This window comes from Notechis scutatus, chromosome 15, assembly GCF_049901735.1.
Source record: "Notechis scutatus isolate UNSWTSFEM ecotype Mainland chromosome 15, rNotScu1.2, whole genome shotgun sequence".
In the NCBI taxonomy this organism is placed as follows: Eukaryota; Metazoa; Chordata; class Lepidosauria; order Squamata; family Elapidae; genus Notechis; species Notechis scutatus.
This window is the reverse complement of record NC_142023.1, coordinates 9,491,293-9,516,919: the sequence shown is the minus strand read 5'-3', so window position 1 is coordinate 9,516,919 and position 25,627 is coordinate 9,491,293. Positions and strand designations below refer to the sequence as shown.

General features: G+C 46.3%; 2 protein-coding genes across 4 annotated transcripts in view; one reads left to right on the top strand and one right to left on the bottom strand.

Moving 5' to 3' along the window:
* Positions 1-581: 581 nt before the first annotated feature.
* Positions 582-14,819, bottom strand: SLC31A1 (solute carrier family 31 member 1). 2 transcript variants are annotated; one of them, XM_087944111.1, is made up of 6 exons: positions 14,609-14,819; positions 11,728-11,891; positions 5,158-5,328; positions 4,213-4,285; positions 3,594-3,762; positions 582-2,879 (listed from the first exon to the last, which is right to left on the bottom strand). In XM_087944111.1, the coding sequence occupies exons 3-6, from the start codon at positions 5,290-5,292 to the stop codon at positions 2,678-2,680; spliced, it is 579 nt and encodes a 192-aa protein (XP_087800237.1). In that variant the 5' UTR covers positions 5,293-5,328; positions 11,728-11,891; positions 14,609-14,819; the 3' UTR covers positions 582-2,677. The 2 variants fall into 2 exon arrangements, with proteins under 2 accessions (XP_087800237.1, XP_087800236.1); XM_087944110.1 differs by having other exon boundaries at positions 14,759-14,819.
* A 248-nt stretch (positions 14,820-15,067) lies between these two features.
* The window catches only part of FKBP15 (FKBP prolyl isomerase family member 15), a 29,190-nt gene continuing 18,630 nt past the window's right edge, over positions 15,068-25,627 (top strand). For both annotated transcript variants that reach the window (XM_087944108.1, XM_087944107.1), the window contains exons 1-8: positions 15,068-15,231; positions 20,974-21,084; positions 22,308-22,392; positions 22,634-22,703; positions 23,539-23,613; positions 23,827-23,925; positions 24,755-24,904; positions 24,990-25,058. In XM_087944108.1, the coding sequence (XP_087800234.1) occupies positions 15,180-15,231; positions 20,974-21,084; positions 22,308-22,392; positions 22,634-22,703; positions 23,539-23,613; positions 23,827-23,925; positions 24,755-24,904; positions 24,990-25,058 (711 nt within the window). In that variant the 5' untranslated portion in view covers positions 15,068-15,179. The remainder of the gene's footprint in view (positions 15,232-20,973; positions 21,085-22,307; positions 22,393-22,633; positions 22,704-23,538; positions 23,614-23,826; positions 23,926-24,754; positions 24,905-24,989; positions 25,059-25,627) is intronic.

Here is a 25,627-nt window from a genome sequence, read left to right as displayed (position 1 = left end):
TATTGTCATAGGGGTGTTCTGACCAAGGCTTCCTGAGACCATAATTAAGCACACGCTTAGTCCAAACAACTTTTTATTTCAACGCTGGGAATTATGTTTATTCCCAGCCCGTAATGAGTCCCAAACAGTCCCTCGTGATAAGCACCCACCTTTATCTCCTTTGAATTGCTGCCAACTAAAGTGCCAAATTAACTGTGAAAAGCCAAAGTCCACACAGACCTTCAAGGCTTAATCTAAACAGAGTGAATGTTGCTTCCTGCAAAGGCTCCTGTCCCTTTGCTCCTTCTTTATGTCTTATGGGAGGGGCCAATCACCCCCAAGCCTTATTCCCGAGTCGCCCCTTTTAACTATTCTTGCCTTCTGGCAGTTCTACGCACATGCGCACTGGGAACAGGCTCCCCTTATTCCTCTGCCTCACTGCTGTCAGATTCTGGCCCTGGCCCCATCTCTGTGTCGGATGCAGGACCCTCATCCAAGTCCTCCCCAGACTGGCCCATTTTCCTCCCCACTGTCCGACTCTGCTGCCATTGGACCACAACGGGAGGTGGGGGGTGGGAGGAGAAAGAAAGACAAATTGTAGATGATGGGTTGAGTCTCTTTATTCTAACGAACCACATAGGGTAGGCGTAAACCGTGTACTATAGAAGATAATAACAGCATAATCGTTAGTATTCACATAATGATAGCCGGTGGATATACTTCCATCGGCTAGGGATTTAAAACAGCCTTCTTATATGGTACACTACACAGCCCGATGAAGCAATACAGCTAAGGCACATTTTTTTTTTTTTGCTTTGTTTTCATGGATATACTGTAAATGGAGGGAGGAGGAAGACCAGAATAACACAGCTACGGAAAAACAATACTGGGTTTATGGTCAGTGAGTAAACGAGACAAGATTTTCTGTCCACAAACACTAGGGAAGGACGCTTGGCAGGCGATTTTGCAATTTTTCCCCTGCACACACACACACACTTTTCACGGAAAATACCCAATTGCCTCAATATACGGTGAGGTTCACATCCTCCGATTAACCAAGGAGACGCTCCCTTCTCTGGGTTTACACAGGATGGATAGAAGCAAGGCAACCGACGTGATGGGCTAACGCTACAGAGGGAGTTGGCCACGGTTGAAGCGCCACGAAATTGGGGGGGGGGGTCCGTGGATCTGACTCAACTTCGCAGCCGAGATGAAATGGTATCGTCAATCCAGTCTTTGTGCCTTTTGAGACCAGCGGAGAGAGGCAGAAAACTTGATTTTACGGTGAGGGGCCGGAGGGTGGGGGGAAATGGCTGATTCAATGCCACCCTTTTCTTTTGTGCAGTGATTGTAGTAAGAGCCAAACAGCCTGGAGGTAGCACAATATTGTTTGGTTGAAAAAGCAAAAACGCCAGCCTCTTTTAGTGAATGACGGAGCGGCTGCAGGCTTTGATTTCCGCGTGGTTGCAGTTCTCCCAGCTTGTATGTGCTTTTCCCACCCTTCAGGCAGTCAGATTTTAAAAAAAAAGTTTGATTTCTCAGCATAAACATTAATCCGGATTCTACCCTGCTCCTCGAGGTAATGCTGAACTACACACCCCAGCCGCCTCAGCCCTGCCTCTTCCTTCCTTACAAGGGGAAAAAGTGGCATCATCCCACAATGTGAATGCCTACAGGACAATTTGGGGGGCCTTGTGGGTCCATCCAGATGTGCCTAAAGTACAGGCGTGATTTAAAAACGATTCCTCCCCACTTTGCTGCTGTTTGCCATCCAGGAGATCCTATCCCCACTTAAAGGAGGAGGGAGGGATCACTCTGCCTAAAACGTGCACCCCAGCTTTGTTTAAAGCCAGTTAAGAAGGGCACGACGATTAGGTTTAACATTAAAAAAAAAAAAATTTAGGCCAGCCTGAAAATCAGAAAAAAAAAAACCTAAAAAACTGCAGGTTTATTTAAAATAAAAATGTTTTTTTTTTTAAAAAAATCATACTTCTTCCCCCATTATTTTTCCCCAGCACGTCACAGTCGACAGCTAGAAACGAGTCCCGTAAATCAGCAAATGATTCCTTTTCACCCCCAGAACAGCCACGCAAGGAGAGGCCCTAGACTCGAACCCTTCCCGGGTGAAAGACAGCGGCTTCTTAGAACCAAATCCACCCCGCCATTTGGCAGTGGGCCCTGGGCCCCCGAGCGCAAAGCGGAGCTGACTTTTTTTAAGGAAGGAGGGCAGGATTGGCACTTGCCGGATTGTCGGTCCAATATACTGGCCTCGGAGGAGGAGGAGGAGGAAGGGTGGTTGTGTGTGCCTGCTTCTCGCGAAGGAAGAGCAGGTGCTCTGCCCCCTCCTAGAAGAGGCCGGTGCGAAAGTCCAAAAAGAGACCTGGGATGGCCAGGTCCAGCTCCTGTGTTTGAGTCAGGGCACAGTCTGAAAGGAAACCTGATCCAAGAATGCCATGTTTCATCCACCCGTTGTTCGGAAAAGGTCGCCTTAGCTGGCCGTGGGTCACAAGTCCTCCCTCCCTCCCAAGACCCAAAGCTTTTGGGGAAGAGTGAAGCAGGAGGCACAAGGGTGGCCCCGTGGAAGCTGGAGGGGTGTGTGTCCCCCCACGGCTTTCCTTCGCATGTTTCTAGTAAACCTGGTCCTTTGGGGGGGTGAAATGGGAGCATGGGGGGGAGTTGGGAATAGCAAAGAGAACCGTTAATGGCAATGCTCCGTGATGTCAACCACGACGGCTTTTTTCCAGCTGAAGAAGAAGTAGCCTGCGCCAGCGCCGGCAGCCACGGCGATGCAGAGATAAGCGTTGTAGGTCATGAAGATGAGCATCAGGAAGTAGCTGACCACCACCTGGAGGATGTGAAGGAGGGTCTGGAAGAGGTGAGGGAGGCTCAGCATCTGTTGGCTAACCGAGCGGAAAACGAAGGAAAATGAAGAGACAGGCACTTCCATTTTGTGGTTTTAGACATAACTCGAGGCAGCGGACGTACCTAGGGCACCTTTTCCTCTCCCTCCCCCTCCTCCTATTTTCCTCACCACCACCACCCTGTGAGGTGGGTTGGGCCAAGAAAGACTGGCCTAAAAAGTCACCCGGTTAGTTTTCATGCCTAAGGTGGGACTAGAACTCACCGTCTCCTGGTGATTAGCCCAATGTCACCTAGCCAGCTTTCACGCGTAAGGTGGGAAACTAGAATTCATTGTCTCCTGGTGCTTGGACCAAAGTCACCTAGGTGACTTTCAAATCTAAGGCGGGACTAGAAGTTACCGTCCCAAAGTCACCCAGCTGGCTTTCCTGCCCGAGACGGGACTAGAACTCGCTATCTCCTGGTTTCTAGCCTGCTGCCTGTGGAATGCCAACGTAACACAACCTCAGCTTTTGCTGAGACAGCAGTTCTGCCTCCTGATCAAGGACCCGGTTCGAAGTTTTAAAACGGATCAAAGGGAAACGTTTCGCAAAGGCTTTGAACGATGAAAGGCCCAGAACGGCTCCCTTGTGGCTCCCTAAGAAAAGCACAGCTCCTGCGTTTCTCACACCACAAGAGTCAAGGCTCTGTACCTATCCGGCTCCCTTTCGTTTTAATTTTGCCTTGCAGCCGAACGGCCACCACAGTGAGCTCACCCGACTGTTTTGTGCGTCTCCATCAAAATGGTCCCGTTGGGTCCCGGGAGAGGCATGGAGTTGTAACGGATACTGACTTGTGACTTCCGCAGGAGGCTTTCCCGGCCAATCTTCAAGCCCTCATAGAACATGGCCAGGAAGAAAATAGCCACAAATGCTCCAGCCATTTCTGAGATGAGAAACAGATGAGGTTTATTAGATATATGGATATGAAAATGTATGTATGTGTGTGTGTATGTACAGTTTGGCCTTCAGGTGCTTTGGAGAACAGCTTGACCCCTTCCTCCTCTCTGGGGCAGCCCCTCAAATATTGGAAGACTGCTATCCTATCTCCCCTGGTCCTTCTCTTCCCTAGACTAGCCAGGCCCAGTTCCTGCAACCGTTCATCGTATGTTTTAGCCTCCAGTCCCCTCATCATCCTAGTTGCTCTTCTCTGCCCTCTTTCCAGAGTCTCCACCTCTTTTTTATAGCGTGGTGACCATGGAGGCAAGTCGTTGCAAGGATCCCATTGTTCTCACTGTCCAGAAATCTCCTCTTTAGTCCTAAGCTTGGTTCTCTCTCCTTGATTAGTTTCCCTCCATTGTCGTTCCAGCCGTCCCTCTGCTGCCCCCCAACTCACCTCCGGGGGTATTGATGACGAGCCCAGAAAACAGCAAAGGGACGTTTTGATAGCTGAAGTGAAAGGTCATATCCTGTCCAGAGAGAGAGAGAGAGAGAGAAAAAGAGTCTAAATGCTATTAGAGAGAGAGAGAAAAAGAGTAAAACGCTATTATGAAGATCAAGGCAAAAGTTCGCAGCTTACGATTTTAAAATAGGGGTAATCCCCAATTTACAGTTATTCCTTTAAAATAGGATAGGAATAGGAATATAGAATAGCAGAGTTGGAAGGGACCTTAGAGGTCTTGTAGTCCAACTCCCTGCACAGGCAGGAAGCCGTATAGCACTGATGGCAAACCATTTTGTTGTGGTGTGCCGGCACCCACATTGCAATGCACCCTGACCCCCTGCGCATGGGTGCAGAATACACACCCCGCCCTCTTACCTGCACTGCTGCATGCAGGCACCTCCCAGCTGATTTTGGGCCTGTTTGAGGCCTTTTTTGGCCTCCAAAGGCTCGAGGGAAGCCTCTGTAGCCTTTGGAGGCCGAAAAACGGGCCTGTTTCGTCACTTTCACGTATTTCCAGAAGGCCCGTTTTTCGTCCTTCCCTCGTGGAATGTTGTGGGATGAGCTGGTAGGATTCCAGTACTGAAATTCTACCCGAGGATACCAGTCTGCTTTTTTTTGTTTTGAATAAATCACTTTGAGAATATGTCGGTCTCGGAGTTAATGTTTCAAACGAAGGATTGCTGGAAGTCTGACAGCAGGTAAGTTTGGCTGAGGCTTGTGTGCCCACACAAACGGCTCTCTGCATGCCACAGGTTCACCATCACGGCCCTATAGCATTTCAGACAAATGGTTATCTAATCTCTTCTAAAAAAAACCTCCAGTGTTGGAGCACCCACAGCTTCTGGTGGCAAGTCGTTCCACTGATCGTCTTCCCTGAGCCCAAAAGCTCATACTTACCATCATTCCACCATGCATGTGTCCAGGGGCATTGGTGGGGTGATGGTGGGCGTGAGGATCCATGGTGGGGCTTGCGGAGCCGCTCATGTTGTGGTCCATGTGGCCCATATGGGCATGGTGCTCAGGATGGGCCATCCGGGGTCACGAGGAAGAGGATGAACCAGTGAATGCCTGCAAAATCCATTGACCGGGGTTAGAAAAAACGTTCAGGAATTCAGGGTAGCTTTTCCGTAGGGCAACAATGACGAATGAAAAAATCATGCAAAGCAACCATGGTGAATGTGAGGCCCTGGGTGCTCGTAGAGCCTGGTTGTTTTCTTCCAGGTGCTTCACTACCATCCGTGCACTGAAGATGTTACCTAGTTTGGTAATGAGACGTCTTGCAAGGAAGCAACCAAGCTCCAAGAGCACCCAGGGCCTCCTCCTCTTCCTCTTCTCCACCTCTGCCACTCCACAACTTTTCATTTTCAATTTGTACACATGTTGTGCACTGACAATAAACGTTTGATTTGATTTGACACACCCAGCTCCCTTCTAGCACTGACGATGTTACCTAGTTTGGTAATGAAACGTCTGCAAGGAAGCAACCCAGCTCAGAGAGCAACGGGGACCTTCTCAGTCTCCTCCACTCCACACACCCCACTCCCTTCCCGCATGGATGACGTTACCTAGTTTGGGTAATGAAACGTTTTCAAGAAAACAGCCGAGCTCAAAAGAGCACCGAGGATCTTGCATTTATTTCAACCCTGAGCTACAGATATTCCCCTCCAAAATACTGAGTCATGCCTGACCTAGATTGGATCAAAAAAAAAGTCAAGACTCGGGGAACTGTTTAAAAAATCAATTTCCTGCTGAGAACCTGCAGATAAGTCTGAGAAGTTGACAGCGTGAAAAAGCAAGAACACCGCGGGCTTCAGTCGTGCTCGGGCTCCATTTCAAACTGAATTAACTCAAAAGCCCCCAATCCGTGGCAAAACCACTTGTTGTCCTCGATAGCTCCTAATTTTATTGGAAACAGATCTCTTCAATCGCATTAGGGGAAACTGTGTCTGTACAGCAGAGAGGCCTCCAGGTGACTCCAAGCAATGGATGTCAGAACAACGCCATTCTCCTTGGCCTCTAAACGCATTAAGGTGGAAGGGATAAACAAGCAGAAGGACAAAATCTAATTTATTTAATCCCATCACTGGCAATCACCAGCCTCAAACTGGAGAAAGAAGAAAATAAAAGCAAATTGCTAAAGCTTAGCCCATGGCAAGGGGGTGAGGTGACAGGAAACTGAACAGAACCTGGAAATTTTTGCCACCAGCTGCTCCAAGCTACCCTCTGTCCTTTCTTCCCTTTTCTTTCTTTTCTTCCTCTTTCTTTTACTTACCTCCCTCCCTCTTTCCTTCCTTCCTTTCTCTCTCCCTTCCTCCTTCCTTCCCTCTTTCTTTCTGCCTCTCTCTTCTTTCTTTCCTTTCCTTTCTTTCTTCTTCTTTCTTTCCTTCCTCTTCTTTCTTTCTTTCTTTCTTTCTTTCTTTCTTTCTTTCTTTCTTTCTTTCTTTCTTTCCTTCTTTCTTCCTTCCTTCCTTCCTTCCTTCCTTCCTTCCTTCCTTCCTTCCTTCCTTCCTTCCTTCCTTCCTTCCTTCCTTCCTTCCTTCCTTCCTTCCTTCCTCTAATGGTTAAGGTGAAGATTAACCAGCAGATCCTTCGTTTATAGCTTCCTGGACTTTGAAGTTTGGAAACCTGGAAAGGATTCAAAAGACAGGGCGACCTGATGTTATCGTTAATGACACAAATGGGAGTTTTGTTACAACTCTGTTAATAGTTACAGACAGGTAGACAACCCTGGTACAACCAGACTCCATAAAGTTACAAAGATTCAGGAGCAAATGTAAACAGAAACAACGAAATGAAGAGAAAAAAAAAGCCACAGCTAGCTACCACGATGGGCTAATTCAAAACATGGCTTGCTTTGGAACTGAGTGTTTGTATTATTATTATTTTTTGGGGGGGGGGAGGGGGAGGGGGAGAGTAACCTTTTCAGGGCAATTGATTTGAGCTTTTTTAAAACAATAAACAAACTGGTTTAAAGTCAGGTTGGACACAATTTGAGCCAAAGTTTGCTGCTTGCTCTTTTGAAACAGAAACAAAAATAATAAAACGGAGGCAATTGCTGTTATGGGTACTCGAAAAGCATCTCGCAACCAACAGCTTTTATATAACATGCTCATCTTAATGGCCAATTTACCTCTTTTGGGGATTGGCACAATATATTGTCAAAGGACCCACACAGGATGCCCAGCCACAACATACCAAAGCGATTTTAAAACTAACCACCTAACCTGATTTACCTAGCTTGGATAATGAAACGCCTGCAAGAAAACCACCCAGCTCAGAGACGCTATAGTCATTGTCCTCCTCCTCCTCCTCCTCCTCCTCTCCACACACCACATTCCTTTCTAGCAGTGATCTTACCTAGTTGGATCATGAAACGTCTGCAAGAAAAAACACCAAACTCAAGGCTTCTGCATGTAAACAGAGAGAAAGTCCCAGTCCCTTCTTAACACTGATGTCATTACCTAGTTGGGTCATGAAATGCCTGCAAGAAAACCACCCAGCTCAGAAAGCACTAAGGACCTCAGTCCTCCTCCTCCGTGCAAACTTTACTCCCTTCTAGCTCTGATGACGATACCTAGTTGGGTCATGAAACGCCTGCAAGAAAAACCACCCAGCTCAGGGAGCACCAAGGACCCCTCATGTCAACCCCCAGCTGCAAATACTCTCCTTTATCGGTAAAGTTTCTTCCCAGCATGCAATGCAAGAGTCCTGTCCTTTCAACCATGGGGCATTCTTCCCTTCAAGATCTCTCGGTCTAACCACACGGCAAGGATGGGTATCTCTGCTATTGGTCAGATTTTATTAATTCCTCCAAAAACTGATTTTTCTTGTTCTTAGCAATTGCCTTTTGGCACCTGATAAAACAGGCTAGGTGTTGTTAATGAATGTCTTCAGGGCTGAGAGGGAAAACATTCCAATATTGGTTTGGATTAAAAACCAAATCCTAAGCAGATCTTCTAGATAAGCTGATCCCTCCTGCACAGGCAAATCCTTGACTTAATGACCGTCGTTCAAAGTTACAACGGCACGGAAGAAAGACTCCCGCACGGATACGTGATCAAAGTTTGGCGGTTGACGATCGGCCTGGACTTAGGATTCCCCGAGTGGCGTGATCCACTTTTGAGACCTTCCCAGCCAGCATCCAACAAGCAAAGGCAAAGAGGGAAGGGCAGATTCCCTTAAAGACCGCACGATTCACTTAAAGACTGCAGCAATTAAACACAAACCATCCCCCCCAAAAAAAAGGTTGTCAAATCGGGTGCAACTCACTAAAAAAAGCATCCTGCTTAGCAAGAGAAAACTCTGTTCCCAACTGTAATTGTGTCACAAATGCTTGGGCAGGGGGTTGGACTAGATGATCTACAAGGTCCCTTCCAACTCACTCACTCACTCAATTTAATCCATCTAATCTATCTATCTTATCTACCTACCTTATCTACCTACCTACCTACCTATCCTCTACTTTCTCTATATCTATATTTCGACTCCTACTTGCTCATTTCAACATAGCTAGCCAGTTGGTTTTTTTTGAAACATCCTCTTTAAGATCGGTGTTCCAATACTGAGACCATAATTTTTTTTATTAAAAATAAACACACTGAAATTGATTGGTTTCCGCCCCCCTCCTCCAGTGCAGGGAATCTGTTCCAATTCTTGAATATCTGTAGAAACCAAATCCATATATATATATATATTTATATCCATATATATATATTTGCTTATTTTATTCAGGATATGTACGTTGCTTTCTTTCCTGTACAGCCAAACTGTCTAGAAACTTAAAAGGGAACTTCAAAAGGCCTGTTTGTACTCATGGCTCAGCAACAAAGCAAAAATGTGACTGGGTGTGCAGAAAGTTTTGGGGCCAGTTGAACGAGGTCCCTGGATCGCGGCCAATTTACTGATAAAAGGGACAGAAACGGAACACCACCTGCGTGTAATTTCCCACCGCGAAGTTGGCCTTAAGAAAAAAAAATCTTCGTTAGTCCGAACCAGGCACGTTAAGGAGATTACAAATTTGAGAAAGCTTTTCCTGGCCAAGTTGCACCTGTTTCAGGTGAATTTACCCTCCTTGTTGTCACCTGCAAATGCCGATAACAATAGGAGGGTCTCGTCTTTCAGACAGGAATTTTAAACAAAGGAGGAAATAGCAGACCTCTAGCCACTCCCTAAAAATGGAATATATGCGCATGACTTTTTATGCCTATATTGTGTTTGGGGAGTGACTAGAAACCCTCTGCATTCAGAAGTTATCAGGCTGAGCTGGGAGATGTAGAAAGAAAAACAAAGGCGAGAGATAAATCTTGATTACGAAAGCTAATTATGACAATTATAACCTTGAGCGCTTTTGTGAAAGAGTTTCACACCCCTGCCCATCACACCAGCAAGGTGTGTATTCTTTCAATCCTAGGGTACAAACTGTGTGTCTTTCCTAACAGTTTCTGACACATTCCTTCCCTTTTCAACCCAAATCCCTCCCAAGAACGGGAAGATCTGGGAAAGAAATGAGAATATTTAATGGTCATCCAACAGGTAATATAGACAGTCCTCAACTTACAACAGGTTGCTATGCGATTGTTCAAAGTTACTACGGCACTGAAAAAAAGTAACTTAGGACCTGTTTTTCACACGTGGCCCTTGGAGCAAACCCCCATGATCAAAATCCAGACGCATGTACTTATGACAGTTGCCTTGTCTCGGGGTCATCTTTGGTCACCTTCTGATAAGGTCAACACGGAAGCCCGACTCACTTAACCACTACAGTAAGGAAAGTCATAAAATGGGGCACAACTCATTGATCAACTGTCTCACTTAACAACAGAAATGTTTGGCTCAACTGTGGTCATAAGTTGAAGACTATTTGTTTCTTTTGCAAACTCTAGTTGCAAACGAGACCAGAGAGAGATGATATAGAAATATAGAGATAGCTAAATAATATTTATATAGATAGGTAAGTAGGTAAGATAGCGATAGATATAGGTATAGAGATAGATGATAGATAGCTAGGTAATATATATATAGGGAGGGAGAGGAAGGGGGAAGGAGAGATGATACAGAAATATAGATAGATAATATTTATATAGATAAGTAGGTAAGAGAGATAGATATATGTAGATAGAGATACAGAGATAGATAGATGATAGAGGTAGAGATAGCTAGAGACAGCTAGAATATATATATATGGAGGTAGAGAGAGATGATATAGAAATATAGAGATAGCTAGATAATATTTATATAGATAGGTAAGTAGGTAAGATAGAGATAGAGAGAAAATGAGAGAACACGTTAGATAGAGGTAGATAGATATGGTAGATAGATAAACCCTCTCCTGTCCTGTTTTGTTAGATCAATGCTCTGTCTATCACGCTTCCAGGTCTGGGAGTCGGCAGCCTCCATTGTGTACCGCCTGAAGTAATCATTAACGGAGAAATTGCACTGGTTTTAAAGTCCCTCTACTTCTTTGGTGCCATCACAGAGAGGTCAGGCTACTTGGAAATGCTGGGGGGGTGTTTGTAGAACAGCCCCAAGCCCTTAAAAAACAAACGAACAAACAAACCAACCCTTCATAGCCAGAATTAGCTGTTTCTATCCTGTCCCCAAATCCTGCTAGGGATTTTTTGTTTGTTTTGTAGTTGCCCAGGATAAAAAAAAAGCTGATCCAGGTACAGCTCTGCACCCCAAACCAGAATTCTCTTCCAAAATAACCCCAGCATTATTCTAGTTGCTTGTTCGGTAAAGCCACTTGATCCATCTGTCACAAGATAACCTTGGTTTGGCAGGTGGAAGGGACACCCAACTGAGGTCATCTGAAATTGGTCCGGAAGTTATCCGAGGACGCTCCTTACAGTGAACTTTGGGATTGCCAGCACCTGATAGCCTTTGATTCAAGGTGGTGCAGAAATATTTCCCGCAGAGTTTCACATACCAGCAAGGTTAACACTCCCCGCACCCTCCACAATCTTAATGCCATGTCACAAAACTACCCAACAGATGAGTCATCCGGAAAAAAAAACACCTTTTAACACTACTCCAGAAAGCCCATCAAACGTTTAAATAGAGTTTAATGCACTAAAGTCATGTCTTGTTTAGAGCTAAGCTTCTTCTACCTTCAATAAAACAACCCTGGCTTTTAAAAAAAAAAAACATATAACAAACTATTTTTATTTATTTTGAAACTCCCTTTGTTTAAATCCTACCTTATGATAATCCTAGGTTTAGGCTCCTTTTCCGTTCTATTCCCTTACTTAGAGTATTTTTTGCTATATAACCGTGTTCCCATTTATGCTACATATAGTGTCTCTCAACCTTGACCTTAAGAGGTAGAACTTCAATTCCCAGAATTCCCCACCCAACAGGTAGAATTCTGGGAGCTGAAGACACACAGAGTCCTGCTAAAGTTTAGCAGGAAGGTCTCGTCTTCAGGAACCTGACAGCACAGAGACGGGTACATTTTACATTTTCGTTTACCTTTGAGATGAAGGAATGGAAAGACGGTGCTTCCAGCAACACAGCAAGTCACTTGCAAATAAATAATAGAGAATTTCTTCCTGGTTCCTGGTTCGGGGCAATTCCAGTAACACCCACTCAGCTTTTTTTCCAAGTCCTCCACACAAAATATTGGTGTTTGCTCACTGCCCATCAGGAAAGGAAGGAGGAGAGGGGAGAAAAACAAAAAACAAACACAGATTATTTACTCAGCAGAAATGCCACTCTGAAAGCTTTTGAAACAAGAGAGGGCTGCAATGGAAGAGGAGGGAGGGGGCTTTTGTGGATTTCAGTTTGGGTGAACACACACACAGCCTAAGATCAGAGAGATTGGAGTGGGTCAATAACCTAAGAATGCAAAAAAAGAACAACAGGGACAACCTCGATGCCAGGGTTTTGACGCAGCAGCTAAAGCAACAGGCCAAAATGGCCAGCCCGTACACTGCAACCGTCGTAAGTACGAGTCGGTTGCCAAGCCATGGCTGAATTTTGGTCGTGGGGCCACAAGGATGCTGCAAGGGTCGTAAGCGTGAAAAGACGGTCCAGAAGTCACATTTTTCAGTGCTCTTGTAACACTGAACAGTCACTAAACCAATGGTTGTAAGTCAAGGACTACCTATAGTTTTTTCCCACCCTCTTTTTTTTTTTTTTGCTACCATGGGGCTTCTGCCAAGTTCTGGCAGCGAAGCTTGATTTACAACAGTTCATTCACTAAAATTTCATGGCTTCCAACCTTTGAAACAAGCTTCCAGGGGTTGGTCAGCCTCTGAATGCTTCCCTAAAAAACTTGGGTGGGTGTGCAAGGGTTCCACCAAAGGGTGAAAACCACACTGCTTGTGCGATGGGCAGGAAATATCTGAACGGAGACAAGCCTTTTCGTTTTTACACCGTTTCGTATTTACACCAAAGACAAATTCCTTGTGTGTCCAATCACACCTGGCCAATAAAGTATTCTATTCTATTCTATTCTATTCTATTCTATTCTATTCTATTCTATTCTATTCTATTCTATTATTCTATTCTATTCTAAATCCACCTGCCCTTTGAACAAGAGCTGTGGTTTCCTCCCTCTCTGATAAAGGGAGGAAGGGATTAGAATAGTTTTTTAAACAGGCGTTAGAAGGAGATTGTTTTTATTACCCTTAAGAATAATTAAATTCACAGAGGAGAAAAAGACTTCAAAAAAAGAGAAAGGAAAGGAAACAAGGGAAGAAAAAAGGGAAGGAAGGGAGAGAGAGAAAGAAAGAAGGAAAAGAACTGCTCAATGCCAAGAGAACTCCCAAGCCAGTTTTGTGCCCAAAGGCCCCTTAAGCTAGTCAAGAAGCTGGCTAAATGCCTGGAAAACAGACACCCACCCACCCACAAGGGGTGTGAGTCTCCAGCTACAGCCCAATTTCACAAACTGCAGCCGAAGCCTACAAAAAAAACCCACAAAAGGCTAAAACTCTCTCAGCAGCCAGCTGGACATGACCATCTTGGAAGGGAGAAAAGAGGCTAGCAGAGATGCGTGGAAAGTTTGCTTAACTTTGCTTGGCATCCTCTCCAGAAAATCTCCAGCAGCTCTCAAAGGAAAAACATTCCAGCGCCACTCCTTGATGGGTGGGGGGCGGGGGAGGCAAAAGATACGTGGATTGATTTCTGGAGATTGGGAAGCATCTAAGCCAGGAAGGAGAGCAAAAAAGATCAACAGAAATTCCAGGAGTTTGGCAATTTGGCTCTGGAAATCAATCAATCTATCTGTAATTCTATCTTTCTATCTGTAATTCTATTCTATTCTATTCCTATTCCTATTCTATTCTGTTCTTTCTTTCCTATTCTATTCTATATTCTAGTCTATTCTCTATTCTATTATTTCATATTCTATTCTATTCTCTATTCTATTCTATTTCTAATTCGACCTCAAATTCTATCCATCCATCCTACCCACCCACCGGTGTCTATCAAGAGGATCCAGACTCTCAACTAAATTTACTTCTCTTTCCCATCCTGCTGTCCCCCTTCTCTCAAGGCATCTAGGTTATCCACACCCCCAACCCCTGAAAGCCCCCTCCTCCAATCTGTGCTTCCTTCAATTTCTCCCCTTTGATCGTTTCCCCTTTTGGCGTTGGAAGAGACTGAGGCTACAGTACATTGCATATAAAACAGGGAGGGAGGGAGGAAGGAAGGAAGAAAGAGAAAAAGAAAGAAAAGCAAAGAGAGAAAGAGGGGAAGGAAAGGAAGAAAGCAAAGGAAGGAAGGAAGGAAGGAAGGAAGGAAGGAAAGAAAGCAAAGGAAGGGAGGGAGGAAGAAAGAAAAGCAAAGGAAGAGAGAAAGAAAGAGGGGAAGGAAAGGAAGAAAGCGAAGGAAGGAAGGAAGGAAGAAAGAAAGAGAAAATGAAAGAAAAGCAGAGAGAAAGAGGGGAAGGAAAGGAAGAAAGCAAAGGAAGGAAGGAAGGAAAGAAAGCAAAGGAAGGGAGGGAGGAAGAACGAGGGGAAGGAAAGGAAGCAAGCAAAGGGAGGAAGGGAGGAAGAAAGAAAAGCAAAGGAAGAGAGAAAGAAAGAGGGGAAGGAAAGGAAGAAAGCAAAGGAAGGAAGGAAGAAAGAGAAAAAGAAAGAAAAGCAGAGAGAAAGAGGGGAAGGAAAGGAAGAAAGCAAAGGAAGGAACGAAGGAAAGAAAGCAAAGGAAGGAAGAGAGAAAGAAAGAGGGGAAGGAAAGGAAGCAAGCAAAGGGAGGAAGGGAGGAAGAAAAACGGTGGCAAAGACAACTCCCCAAATAAATAATGAAATAAAATAAAACAAGTTAGCTAGCTAGCTGCAGGGCGCAGGTTTCCATCCTATTTTGTCAGGATGGGGGGGTTTCTACAAAAGGACCACAAAACCCATACTTTCCAAGGGCGCGGCGGGAACTCATGGGCTTTGTAGTCCGGGGCTCCCAGGCTATTACTAAGTGGGGGGCATTTTTGGAGGGGGACAGCTTCTGTCCCTGCTCCCCATCTGCATAAAACCAGCCCCGAGCTCCCGCGGGGGTCACTCACTCGTTCGCCGGCTCGCCGCCTCTGCTTTGACCTCCTTCAGACGTGTCTCCCTTTCTTCTTCAGCCGGAGAGCCGCCCCCCTCCGCCGCGCGCGGATTGGCCGGCGGGCGCGTCACGTTGGTGCGGCCGCGCCCCGATTGGCTTTAGAGCCGTTCCCCCACTTCCTTTTTTTTCCCCTCCGGCCCCGCCTCCTTTTTCCTGGCAAGCGCTCTTTTGCAGAGCGGGAACGTGCGGGGAGGGGAGCGGGGGAGAATTTTGGGCCTCCCGGGAGCCGTACGCCGGTCACGTGCTCTCCGAGCCGCCGCTTCCTGGAGTGGGCCGGACTTGGCTCAGTCCCGGCCACAGGCGCCTTTTTTTTACGACACTTGCCGCCAAGCGCGGAAGCCGGGCCAGGCGGGCCGCCGGGAGCGGTGAAAAAAAATATGTACGGGGGCGCCGAGGAGGAAGATGCCGACTTCGTGTCTCCGACGGGGGTGAGAGCACGGGAGGTGGGTGGGGGCTGTGGGCGGGACCGGAAGAGGAATTAGGAACTTCCGTTCGCTTGTCATACCTGGGGGAACTTGGAGCACCCCTCTTAGGGCTTATCCTCAGTACCTCTAAGCATGTGCAGAGGGCATTTAAAAATTTGGGGGGTTGTCTAAAAATTTGGGGTTCTGAGCCCAGAGAGAGCCTCTGAGCATGTGCAGAGGGCATTTTTAAAAATTGGGGGGTTGTCTAAAAGAGTTGGGGTTCTGAGCCCAGAGAGTGCCTCTGAGCATGTGCAGGGGGCATTTAAAATTCTCTCTCTCTGTGTGTGTGTGTGTGTCTAACATCAGAGCTGGGTTTCTGAGTCCACAGATTGCCTCTGTGCATGTGCAGAGGGCAATTTGGAAATCACTCCACCCCCATAATCCTGGGCTTGAAGGATGCTCCTAAGCGCGTGCAGAGCGGCTTTTTGAGGAAACCTGAGTTGTATTCAGGACCCATATCATGTCTTGCTGGGATCCCCCAGAAGACATTTAACGCAATCGGAAGAAGGTTGTTGCGTTCCGGCAAGAGGACAGAGTCCTTTGAGTGAAAAACTATCATCTTCTTGTTTTAGTAAACAACAAATCCTAGGTTCTTGTTTACAAAACAGAGGCAGTAATTGGTTAAATAAACCTTAATGGTGTTTCTGTTTTCTTGTGTCGGTTGTACCATTTTTACAGAGGACATTTTTTTTCCTGCATCATGGATGACCCATCTATTTCCCAAATTAATGATGTAAACAGGCATAATAAGTGTCAGAGATCCTTCTTGGTAATTGTGTGGTCTGTTCCACTAAAGAGGCTGGTGGGGAAAATAATTATCTTGTCTCTGAATGTTGCAAGAAATGTGCTTAGTTAAGCAAGCCGGCGTGCGAGATTGTGCAATTAAAGGAGATTGGACAGGTCAAAAGGCTTGGCTGGAAAGAAGCTTGTATCGATTAGATTAGTGTTTGTGACTCCGCTCACTTTGGCGCTATGAGGTAGTGGGTTGGAGATATTCCTGCCTGTCATATTTACCTGCATAACTTACATTATTCCAGGTTAAGCAGCATGCGGAGCACCGAAAAAGAATAAAATATTAAGCCAAAGCAATTAAAGGCATCGGAGAAAGCATTGAAACTTAGCTGCACAAATCACCCTTCTCTCTGCATGTCATTCCATGCTTTCCACCCCAAATTGGTTGAGGTGGGGAACAGTTTGTTGGCTTGCAAGGTAGACTCTCAGGATCGTAGTTCGCTTATACAGGCTTAAGGTTAAAAAAAACAAGGATCTGGTTTTGCTTGCAGCCAAACATGTCAGAACTGAGTGGCGTTTGTCCTTAAGCTTGCTTGGAAATATGTGGCATGTATGTGACGAAGGGTGATGGCCTCTTCTATACAGTACCTTCTCTGTTTTACTGAAAAGCGTCACGTGGAAAAACATTTCCTTCCAGTCCGGGTCCAATAAATAGAATAACAGAGTTGGAAGGGACCTTGGAGGTCTTCTAGTCCAACCCGCTATTCCGGCAGGAAATCCTATACCATTTCATAGAAATGGTTGTCCAATCTCTTCTTAAAAACCTCCAGGGATGGAACACCCACAACTTCTTCAGGGAAATCATTCCATTGTTTAATTGTTCTAATAAGAAATTTTTCCTTAGTTCTAGGTTGCGTCTCTCCTTGGTTAGTTTCCATCCATTGCTTCCTGCCCTGCCTTCGGATGCTTTGGGATATAGGTTGACCCCCTTCTTTTTTGTGGTAGCCCCATAGATACTTAGATAAATATACTTAGATAAAAGCACATTTCTGGATAGAATTATATCCTTCCTGGTTTCTAGGAAGTCAAGTGGGCACACACAGCTCCACAGAGCCTCATAAAGTAGATTACACTGAGCATAATTGAACAAGGGCTGTATAAGTGAGGGATCAGCCCAATCCTTAATTTAATTCCTGTGTCATTGGCAAGAGATGTAAACTTGGAAAAGTTTATGACTAACTCTACAGTACTGGTGCCGATAGTTTTGTATGGAAAAGACTCTTAGAGGAGGGGGGGGACCAGGATGGGAAGGTCAGGAGGAAATGTCGTAACAGGGAAACTCCACAATTGCACTGCTTGTAATCAGCAGAGCTTGGATTTGCAAAAGAAAAAATAAGGATTTTGCAACCATTGGGCGGTTTCCAACACGGAAAGATAGACAGACGTGAAGGTAATTCAGAATCGGGGGTTCCCAGCCTCGCTTTTGAGATAAGCTGGGACTACAAGTCCCAGAATTCCTTTGGGCTTTGTTGTGTGGACTTCTTGCACTTTTCAATTTGGGGAAAATTAGTGTTTGCCACCTTTTGTTCTCTCCCTCCCTCTCTCTTTCTCCCTTTCTCTCCTTCCCTCTCTTTCTCTTCCCCTCTCCCTCCCTCTCGCTTTCTCCCTCCCTCCCTCCTTCCCTCCCTCTCTTTCCCTCTTCCTCTCTTTCTCCCTCTCTCCTTCTCTCTCTCTCTCTCCCTCCTTCCCTCCCTCTCACTCTCCCCCCTCTCTCTCCCTTCCTCCCTCTCCCCCTTCTCTCTCCTCTTCAACTTTGGTGTCAAATATCCTTTATTGATAGATAAATAGATAGATAGATAGATAGATAGATAGATACAAACACACACACATATATACATAAAATATCCTTTTAGTTGAGGAGGAATGGGGCTGACAGGAGAGAAGGGAGGTCTGGAATTCCTCTCTCTCAGCGAATGCATTGGAAGACTTGGCTGCCCTGGAATTCTGCGATTGGTAGCCCAGAAAAAGTCTGCAGAATCTTAACGTTAAGAAACGCTTGAACAAGGTATCAGGGATAGCTGCAAAGCTTGTTCCTTTTGATTCAGCTTTACTTCCTTTTTCTCTTCCCCTTCTTTCCTCCCATCCAGAGCTGGCTAAGCCAATGAGAGCCATGTGATGGGCCAGCTTTTTCGGGCCTGCAATCACGGGACACTTGTCTCACTTCCCTTAATTTCATGTTCCAGAAGAAGAAAGAGATAATAGATGGTTTTTTTCTTGAGTTGAAAGGCTTAAACTTTAATTGGAAACGACTGTCCTGTATCTCCATGGATAAAAAAGCCCTGTGGTTTTTATGGATTAACAAAGTGCTTATTGTTATTATTGTTTAAAATGTGTATTAGCATGCAGTGCAATTTTAAGTGCCATCTCTCTCTTTTTTTTTTTTTAAATTCACCTGGCTATAGGCAGCCTCTTCCTCTGGTCTCGTTGCACAAAAGTCCATTCACCTTTGGACTTTGTGAATCAGTTCCCCCTGGATTTGAACTCATCTTAAAGCGGGGTGCCCAGAATTGGTCTCGGGGACTCACAAGAGGGTGTGTGACCAGAACAGATCTTTCAAGCATTGGTGTATCTGACCGATAGAGGAGAAAATATCCATAGCTCAGGGTTGAAATGGGGGTCTTTGGTGCTCTCTGAGCTGGCTTGTTTTCTTGCAGACGTTCCATGACCCAACTAGGTAACAGCTTCAGTGCTAAAGGGAGTGGGGTTTGTGGAGAAGAGGAGGAGGAGGAGGATTATGGAGTCCTTGGGGGTCTCTGAACTTGGTTGCTTTCTTGCAGACCTCTCATGATCCAACTAGGTAACAGTATCAGTGCTAGAAGGGAGTGGGAGGTTTTGTGGAGAAGAGGAAGAGGGGGGAAATTGTGAGGTCCTTGGTACTCTGAGTTTCTTTTCTTGTAGACATTTCATTACCCAACTAGGTAACATTATCCATGCCGTTTTGTTCTCAGTTTATATTCTAGTGTCTTTCCCTGTCTGGGTGGGTGAGTGGTCAGTCTGAGAGATTCCTTGGTCGGGCTCTTTGCTTATTTGTTGGCTGAAGTTAACCTTGGAGTTAATCTACGCTGACCTGGGTGCTGATTGCTGGAGTGGTTTTCTTCCCCCCCTTCTCTTTTGGCCTGGTTGATTGTCCCTTTTGCACAATCTTGAGGTGTTGTTGATGTTTGTGTGTCCATGGATGGCTGATATGCCAGAGTGCCAGGCTTCTAGGAAATGCCCTGGCAATTTGGGGAACTCGACCTGGTCTGCTATGCTCAAATTTTCGTCCCTGTACTGACTTTCGCCAGCCTCCTTAAGTTGAGGTAGGAAGATACTCCCCTTTTCCTTTCCAAGGTTGCTTGGCAATTCCACAGACCTGATCTTGTGCAAATTCAAAAATGTTTTTTTGTTGTTTTGGAAACCTGAGTTTGCATTGTTAGCTTTCCAGCCCCCCTGCCTGGCTGCTGATGCTTTAAGATTGGAGAAGGAGGAGGGGGGGAAAATGTGATTATCTTTCAGTAAAACAGTCGTGAAGGTTGTGAGTAGACAGAGGTTGACGGAGGGAGACACAACCGGACAGAACTGAAGGGGGAAATGGCAGACTCCTGGCGGACTGAGTATTTTTGGCAAGCTTCCTACGGGTTGGTTGGTTTGGCTTGGTTTTCTTTGGTGGGTGCTGTGGTCCGTCGGCAGCCTACGGAGACGGCAGCAGAGTCGGACAGTGGGGGGGGGGACATGGGCCAGTCTGGGAGTCTAGGGAAGGCTCGGACGAGGGTCCTGCATCTGATACAGATATGGGGCCAGGGCCATTTGCTGACTCTGGAGCCTCCAGAATCTGACAGCAGCGAGGCAGAGGAACAGCGGGAGCCTGTTGCCAGTGCGCGCTTACGCAGAGCTGCCAGAAGGCGAGAGCAGTTAAGACAAAAGGGGTGACTCGGGAGTGAAGTTTGGAGGTGATTGGCCCTCCCATAAGATATAAAGGAGGAGCAAAGGGACAGGAGCCTTTGCAGGAAGCAACTTTGTTCGTACCGGCCAGTTTGAAACCTGAAGCTCCGCGTGTTGAATTTGTGCTCTGTTTTGGCCTCATAACTAATTGGACATTTAGTCATTGGCAGCATTTCAAGGAAGATAAAGGTGTGTGCTTATCAGATTTATCCTGAAGGGCTTTGGCAGACTTCCATGGGACTAGTTACAAACTGTTTCAGACTCATTACGGGCTGCGAATGACTAAAATTCACAGCCATTGAAATAAAGAAAAAAGGGTTTGGGGACTAACGTGTGTTTGTTAGTGTCTCCATAAGCCTTGGTCAGAAAAGCCGGGGAAGGGGCTGTGTTTTGGTGTGAAGGTTGTTAAAATTGCTCTTCGGTCCCAGAATATTTAGGGGTGACTGTTTAGCCTTAGAACTGAATATTTGGACTTGGCGATTGGATTTAGCACTGATTCAATTCTCGTCTTTTGGAACTGATTTTACTGCACACAAGTCTCTACCTCTGAAGAATGCGAATAGGACAGGATTTCAAGGCAGAGTGGAATTCTTTAATGCTTTGGGTATAGGGTGACTCAGTATGGCGCCGGTCCTCATTGTTTTCCTTCACCTCCCAGTGGGCGTGGTCCAAGCAAGTGATATCCAACATACTAGTCATAGTATTTATTTATCTCTTTTAACATATTTTCTTTATTTTGTTTCCCTGTTTCTAACTTCCATTGTATGCAGTAGCTCTGAGCTTGATTCTTTTCTTGCAGATGTTTCATCACCCAAATTAGGCATCATCATCAGCTCCATAGCACTGATGATGTTACCTAGTTGGGTCATGAAACGTCTGCCAGAAAACATCTAAGCTTCAGAGCGCACAAGAATCTTCGAGCTACTAATATTCTCCTTTATCAGTTCTCATCTTTATTTAACTGGGCATTTCTCCCCACCCTCTTCTCTCTGCAGGGCCAGGCTGGCCTCTCTCTTCGGCATGGACCAGACATCCTCTGGAACTGGGAACGAATTTTTCCAGTATACAGCACCCAAGCAGCCTAAGAAAAATCTACCGGCCGCAGGTAAGTAATTGTGGGCCAAAATCCAGAATGCTTACTCGCGGTGACAATGCCTCTTTTTCCAGCGGGGAATGAAATGGCATCCCGTCCCCGGATGAATCTGGCTGGGATTAAAGATCTGAAAATGCTGGGGAAGAAGCCCTTCAACTTTGTAGGTCCGTGACCCCCTAAATCAATAAATGTGGGGGGCCCCCTCTGTTGAATATAGGTAGCCCTCGGATGTACAGCAGGTAAATTTCAGACGGTAAGTAAGACAGTTAGGGAGCTTTCCTTACTCCATGGTCAGAGCTGGGTTTTGCACTCTCTGCAACATGTGTGGAGAGAGAGAGAGAGAGAGAGAGAGAGAGAGAGAGAGAGAGAGAGAGAGAGAGAGAGAGAGAAAGAAAGAAAGGAAGGAAGGAAGAAAGAAAGAAAGAAAAAGAAAGAAAGAAAGAAAGAAAGAAAGAAAGAAAGAAAGAAAGAAAGAAAGAAAGAAAGAAAGAAAGAATTAATTCTTTCTTTCTTTCTTTATTGGCCAAGTGTGATTGGACATACAAGGAATTTGTCTTGGTGCAAATGCTCTCAGTGTACATAAAAGGAAAGATACATTCGTCAAGAGTCAAGAATCATCAGGTACAACACTTAATGATAGTCATCGGGTACAATAAGCAATCAAATCATACTAGGAAACAGTCAATATAAATCGTAAGGATACAAGCGTCAAAGTTACAGTCATAGGTGGGAGGAGATGGGTGAAAGGAAGGATGGGAGGACTAATAGTGATAGTAGTGCAGACTTTGTAAATAGTTGGACAGTGTTGAGGGAATTATTTGCTTAGCAGAGTGATGGCGTTGGGGAAAAAACTGTCCTTGTGTCCAGTTGTTCTGGTGTGCAGGGCTCTATAGCGTCGTTTTGAGGGTAGGAGTTGAAACAGTTTCTGTCCGGGATGTGAGGGGTCTGTAGATATTTTCACAGCCCTCTTTTTGACTCGTGCAGGATACAGGTCCTCCATGGAAGGCAGGTTGGTAGCCATCATTTTTTCTGCAATCCTAATTACCCTCTGAAGTCTGTGCCTGTCCTGTTAGGTTGCAGAGCCAAACCAGACTGTTATAGAGGTGCAGATGACAAGAGTCAATCCTTCCTCTGTAGAACCGGATCGGCAGCTCCTTGGAGCTTCCTGAGTTGGCGCAGAAAGAACCTTCTTTTTTGACGACGTAACCAAGTTCTTTCCTTGTGTGCTGCCTCAGGTGCTGGCCCTCCCACGCAGAAGCCTCCACCACCTGCGGGAGCACCCTCCGTCTTCGTAGCCACCGCCGTTCACGCCTATCGGTTGTAAGTCTTGTCTTGACTGGAAGTGCTTCTTCCTTGTAAGGGAATGTTTGCCTTATGGGTTTTCTGTCCTGGGGGAGGAGGGTTCAGAGGACGCCGAGGCCTCCATCATGCAACCCCGAGCTAGAGAGAGTCTAGGATGCAACAGTAGGGTTGGAAGGGGCCTCGGAGGTCTCCTAGTGATAATTAGAAGTTTATATGTAAAGGTACCAGAAGCTGAGAGGCTCTTCCTGTCTCCTTCCAGCACAAATGGGACCTACGTGAAACAAGGCAAATATGGAGCAGCTGTAGTGGGATGCCACACCACCCAGGAGGTAAGAGGTGGGATTAATGCTTTCCTTTGCATCCTGCTTTGCGTCCGTTCCATCTCCTTCCCTCCCTCCCTCCCTTCCTTTCCTCCCCATCTCCGTCCCATCTGCTTCCTTCCTTCCTTCCCTCCCTCCCTCCCTTCCTCTCATTCCAAACTTCCTTCCTTCCTTCCCTCCCTTCCTCCCTCCCTCTCATTCCCAACTTCCTTCTGTCCTTCCTTCCTTCCTTCCCTCTCTCCCTCCTTCCCTCCCCATCTCCGTCCCATCTCCTTCCTTCCTTCCTTCCTTCCTTCCTTCCTTCCTTCCTTCCTTCCTTCCTTCCTTCCTTCCTTCCTTCCTTCCTTCCTTCCTTCCTTCCTTCTGTCCCTTCCTTCCTTTTGTCCCTTCCTTCCTTTCCCTTCCCTTCCCTTTCCTTCCTCTCTCCCTCCTTCCCTCCCTCCCCCTTGGTTGAACCATAAGCCTTTCGAAACCTGACCGTAGTTAATGGCTCATAATCAGACTCAAGGTGAGAACTGCTCCTGTGCCCTTCAAACATTCTACCTTGACAGATATTGCTCCTATATCTTTTTATTTGACTACACCTGCGGCTCCATGTGAAAGCTACTGACCGAAGCTTAATCCTGGTTTATTGAGTCAGTCCCGGTTGGCCGGATTCATGTCAGGCAATAAGCCAGAGCCAGGCTTTCAACTTTAAGTGATAGGTTTTACATTACACTTTAAACCTGAATTAAATACGGCCTTTTCCATATGAACGTAGTTGCTGCGTCTGCTCCAGTCTCTGAACATCCCTTGTTTTTTTTTCTCCCTCTCCTTCCTCTTTTCCGTGGTGTATGGAATCCAGTACAGGATCTTGCTTTATATCAACCAGCAGCAACAGATCACCAGTGCAAGAATCCACCCAGGCTTTGTATTCACGGTAAGCCTTGGTGGTTAAACGTCGGGAGAAACTTTGACATCGATCTGGAAGCATGTCTGAAGTCCTGGGTTGATTAACAGCAAAGATTAAGGGATCGAGTGAATTAGCAGCAAAGATTCTGGCCCCATTTGTAAACGAAGTTCCTATGGTTTTTCACTTTATATACTATATACCAACCAGAACTGATGCGTGTTCTTTTTATTGTTTATCTAGATCCAACCCAACAACTATGGGACATTTTACGATGATCAGAGGCAAAACTGGTCCCTCATGTTTGAATCTGAGAAAGCGGCAGTGGAGTTCAGCAAGCAGGTGCCCACCGTGTGCCCAGAGCTAGTCCTACCCTTGGGCAAAATGAGACGGCTGTTTTGAGTGGCTACCCTGTCCTTCTTTATCTATCCTTGTCTTCCTTCCCTTCCTCCCCATCTCCATCCCACCTGCTACCTCTCTCCTTCCTTCCTTCCTTCCTTCCTTCCTTCCTTCCTTCCTTCCTTCCTTCCTTCCTTCCTTCCTTCCTCTCATTCCCATCCCTTCCCTTCCTCTATCTCCCTCCCATCTCCTTCCTTCCTTCCTTCCTTCCTTCCTTCCTTCCTTCCTTCCTTCCTTCCTTCCTTCCTTCCTTCCTTCCTCTCATTCCCATCTCCCTCCCTCCTTTTCTCCCTCCCATCTCCCTTCCTCCCTCCCTCCCTCCCTCCCTCCCTTCCTTCCTCCCTCCCTCCCTCCCTCCCTCCCTTCCTTCCTTCCTTCCTTCCTTCCTTCCTTCCTTCCTTCCTTCCTTCCTTCCTCTCATTCCCATCTCCCTTCCTCCCTCCTTCTTCCCTCCCTCCCATCTTCTTCCTTCCTTCCTTCTTCTCATTCCCCTCCTCTCCCTCCCTCCCATCTTCTTCCTTCCTTCCATCCATCCATTCTTGCTCTCATTCCCATCTCCCTCCCTCCTTTTCTCCCTCCCATCTCCCTCCTCCCTCCCTCCCTCCCCTCCCTTCCTTCCTTCCTTCCTTCCTTCCTTCCTTCCTTCCTTCCTTCCTTCCTTCCTTCCTTCCTTCCTTCCTTCCTTCCTCCCTTCCTCCCTCTCATTCCCATCTCCCTCCCTCCCTCCCTCCCTTCCTCTCATTCTCATCTCCCTCCCTCTTTTCGCCTACAGCTCTGCCTCGCCAAGTATAACAGCAGCCCTTCCCCTGAGTCGGTGGCGTGCCAGGACCTCATCCTTGGAGACGGCCCGGCTGTGGAAGTGGGCGACGCGCTCGAAGTTGCCTTCACCGGCTGGCTCTTCCAGAACTCTGCCCTGGGGCAGGTAAAACCCGGGAGGAAAGCAGGGACCCTGTGGGGAAGCTCCCGATCCCCCTTTCCCACGTCTCGTTTGCATTTGATTCTTACAGGTGTTCGACTCCAACGTGAACAAAGAGAAACTCCTCCGCCTGAAGCTGGGCTCCGGCAAAATCATCAAGGTGTGAGCGACGCAGTCCTGTTTCTTTGGGGCTTTTGGTTCTTAAACGTCCGGCTTTTCCATCTCAGCTGGGCTGCTTAGTAGGTTTTGCTGAAAGGGAAAAGTTGGCTCAGATCTTCGTGTTTGTGGTCAGAGAGAATTGGGAGGGTGGGGGATGATCTCCTCAGGAAAAAAATAGTTGAATACTTGCAGGTAATTGCTAAAGCATTGATGACACTACCTAGTACGGTAATAAAAAGTCTGCAAGAAACAAGGTCAGAGAGTATCAAGGACCACACACTCTTCCCCCTTCTCCTCTTCACATACTCCACTCACTTCCAGTATGGATGATGGATGTTGCCTAGTTTGGTAATGAAATGTCTGCAAGAAAACAACCAATGTCAGACAGCACCAAGGACTTCTTCCTCCTCTCCACACATCCTACTGCTTTCTAGCATTGATGATGATATTTAGTTGGGTAATGAAATGCCTGCAAGGAAACTCATCGCTGTATCCTACTCCCTTCTAGCACCGATAACGTTACCTAGTTGGGTAATGAAATGCCTCCAAAAACACCATCCCCTACCAAAC

Bases quoted from the DNA above. Each gene is read 5' to 3' on its own strand.
- SLC31A1 (XM_087944111.1), bottom strand. From the start codon at position 5,292: ATGGCCCATCCTGAGCACCATGCCCATATGGGCCACATGGACCACAAC. The intron at 3,763-4,212 runs GTGAGTTGGGGG...TTCTCATCTCAG, and splicing joins CGTCATCAATACCCCCGGAG to AAATGGCTGGAGCATTTGTG. The intron at 2,880-3,593 runs GTGAGCTCACTG...CCGCTCGGTTAG, and splicing joins GAGACGCACAAAACAGTCGG to CCAACAGATGCTGAGCCTCC.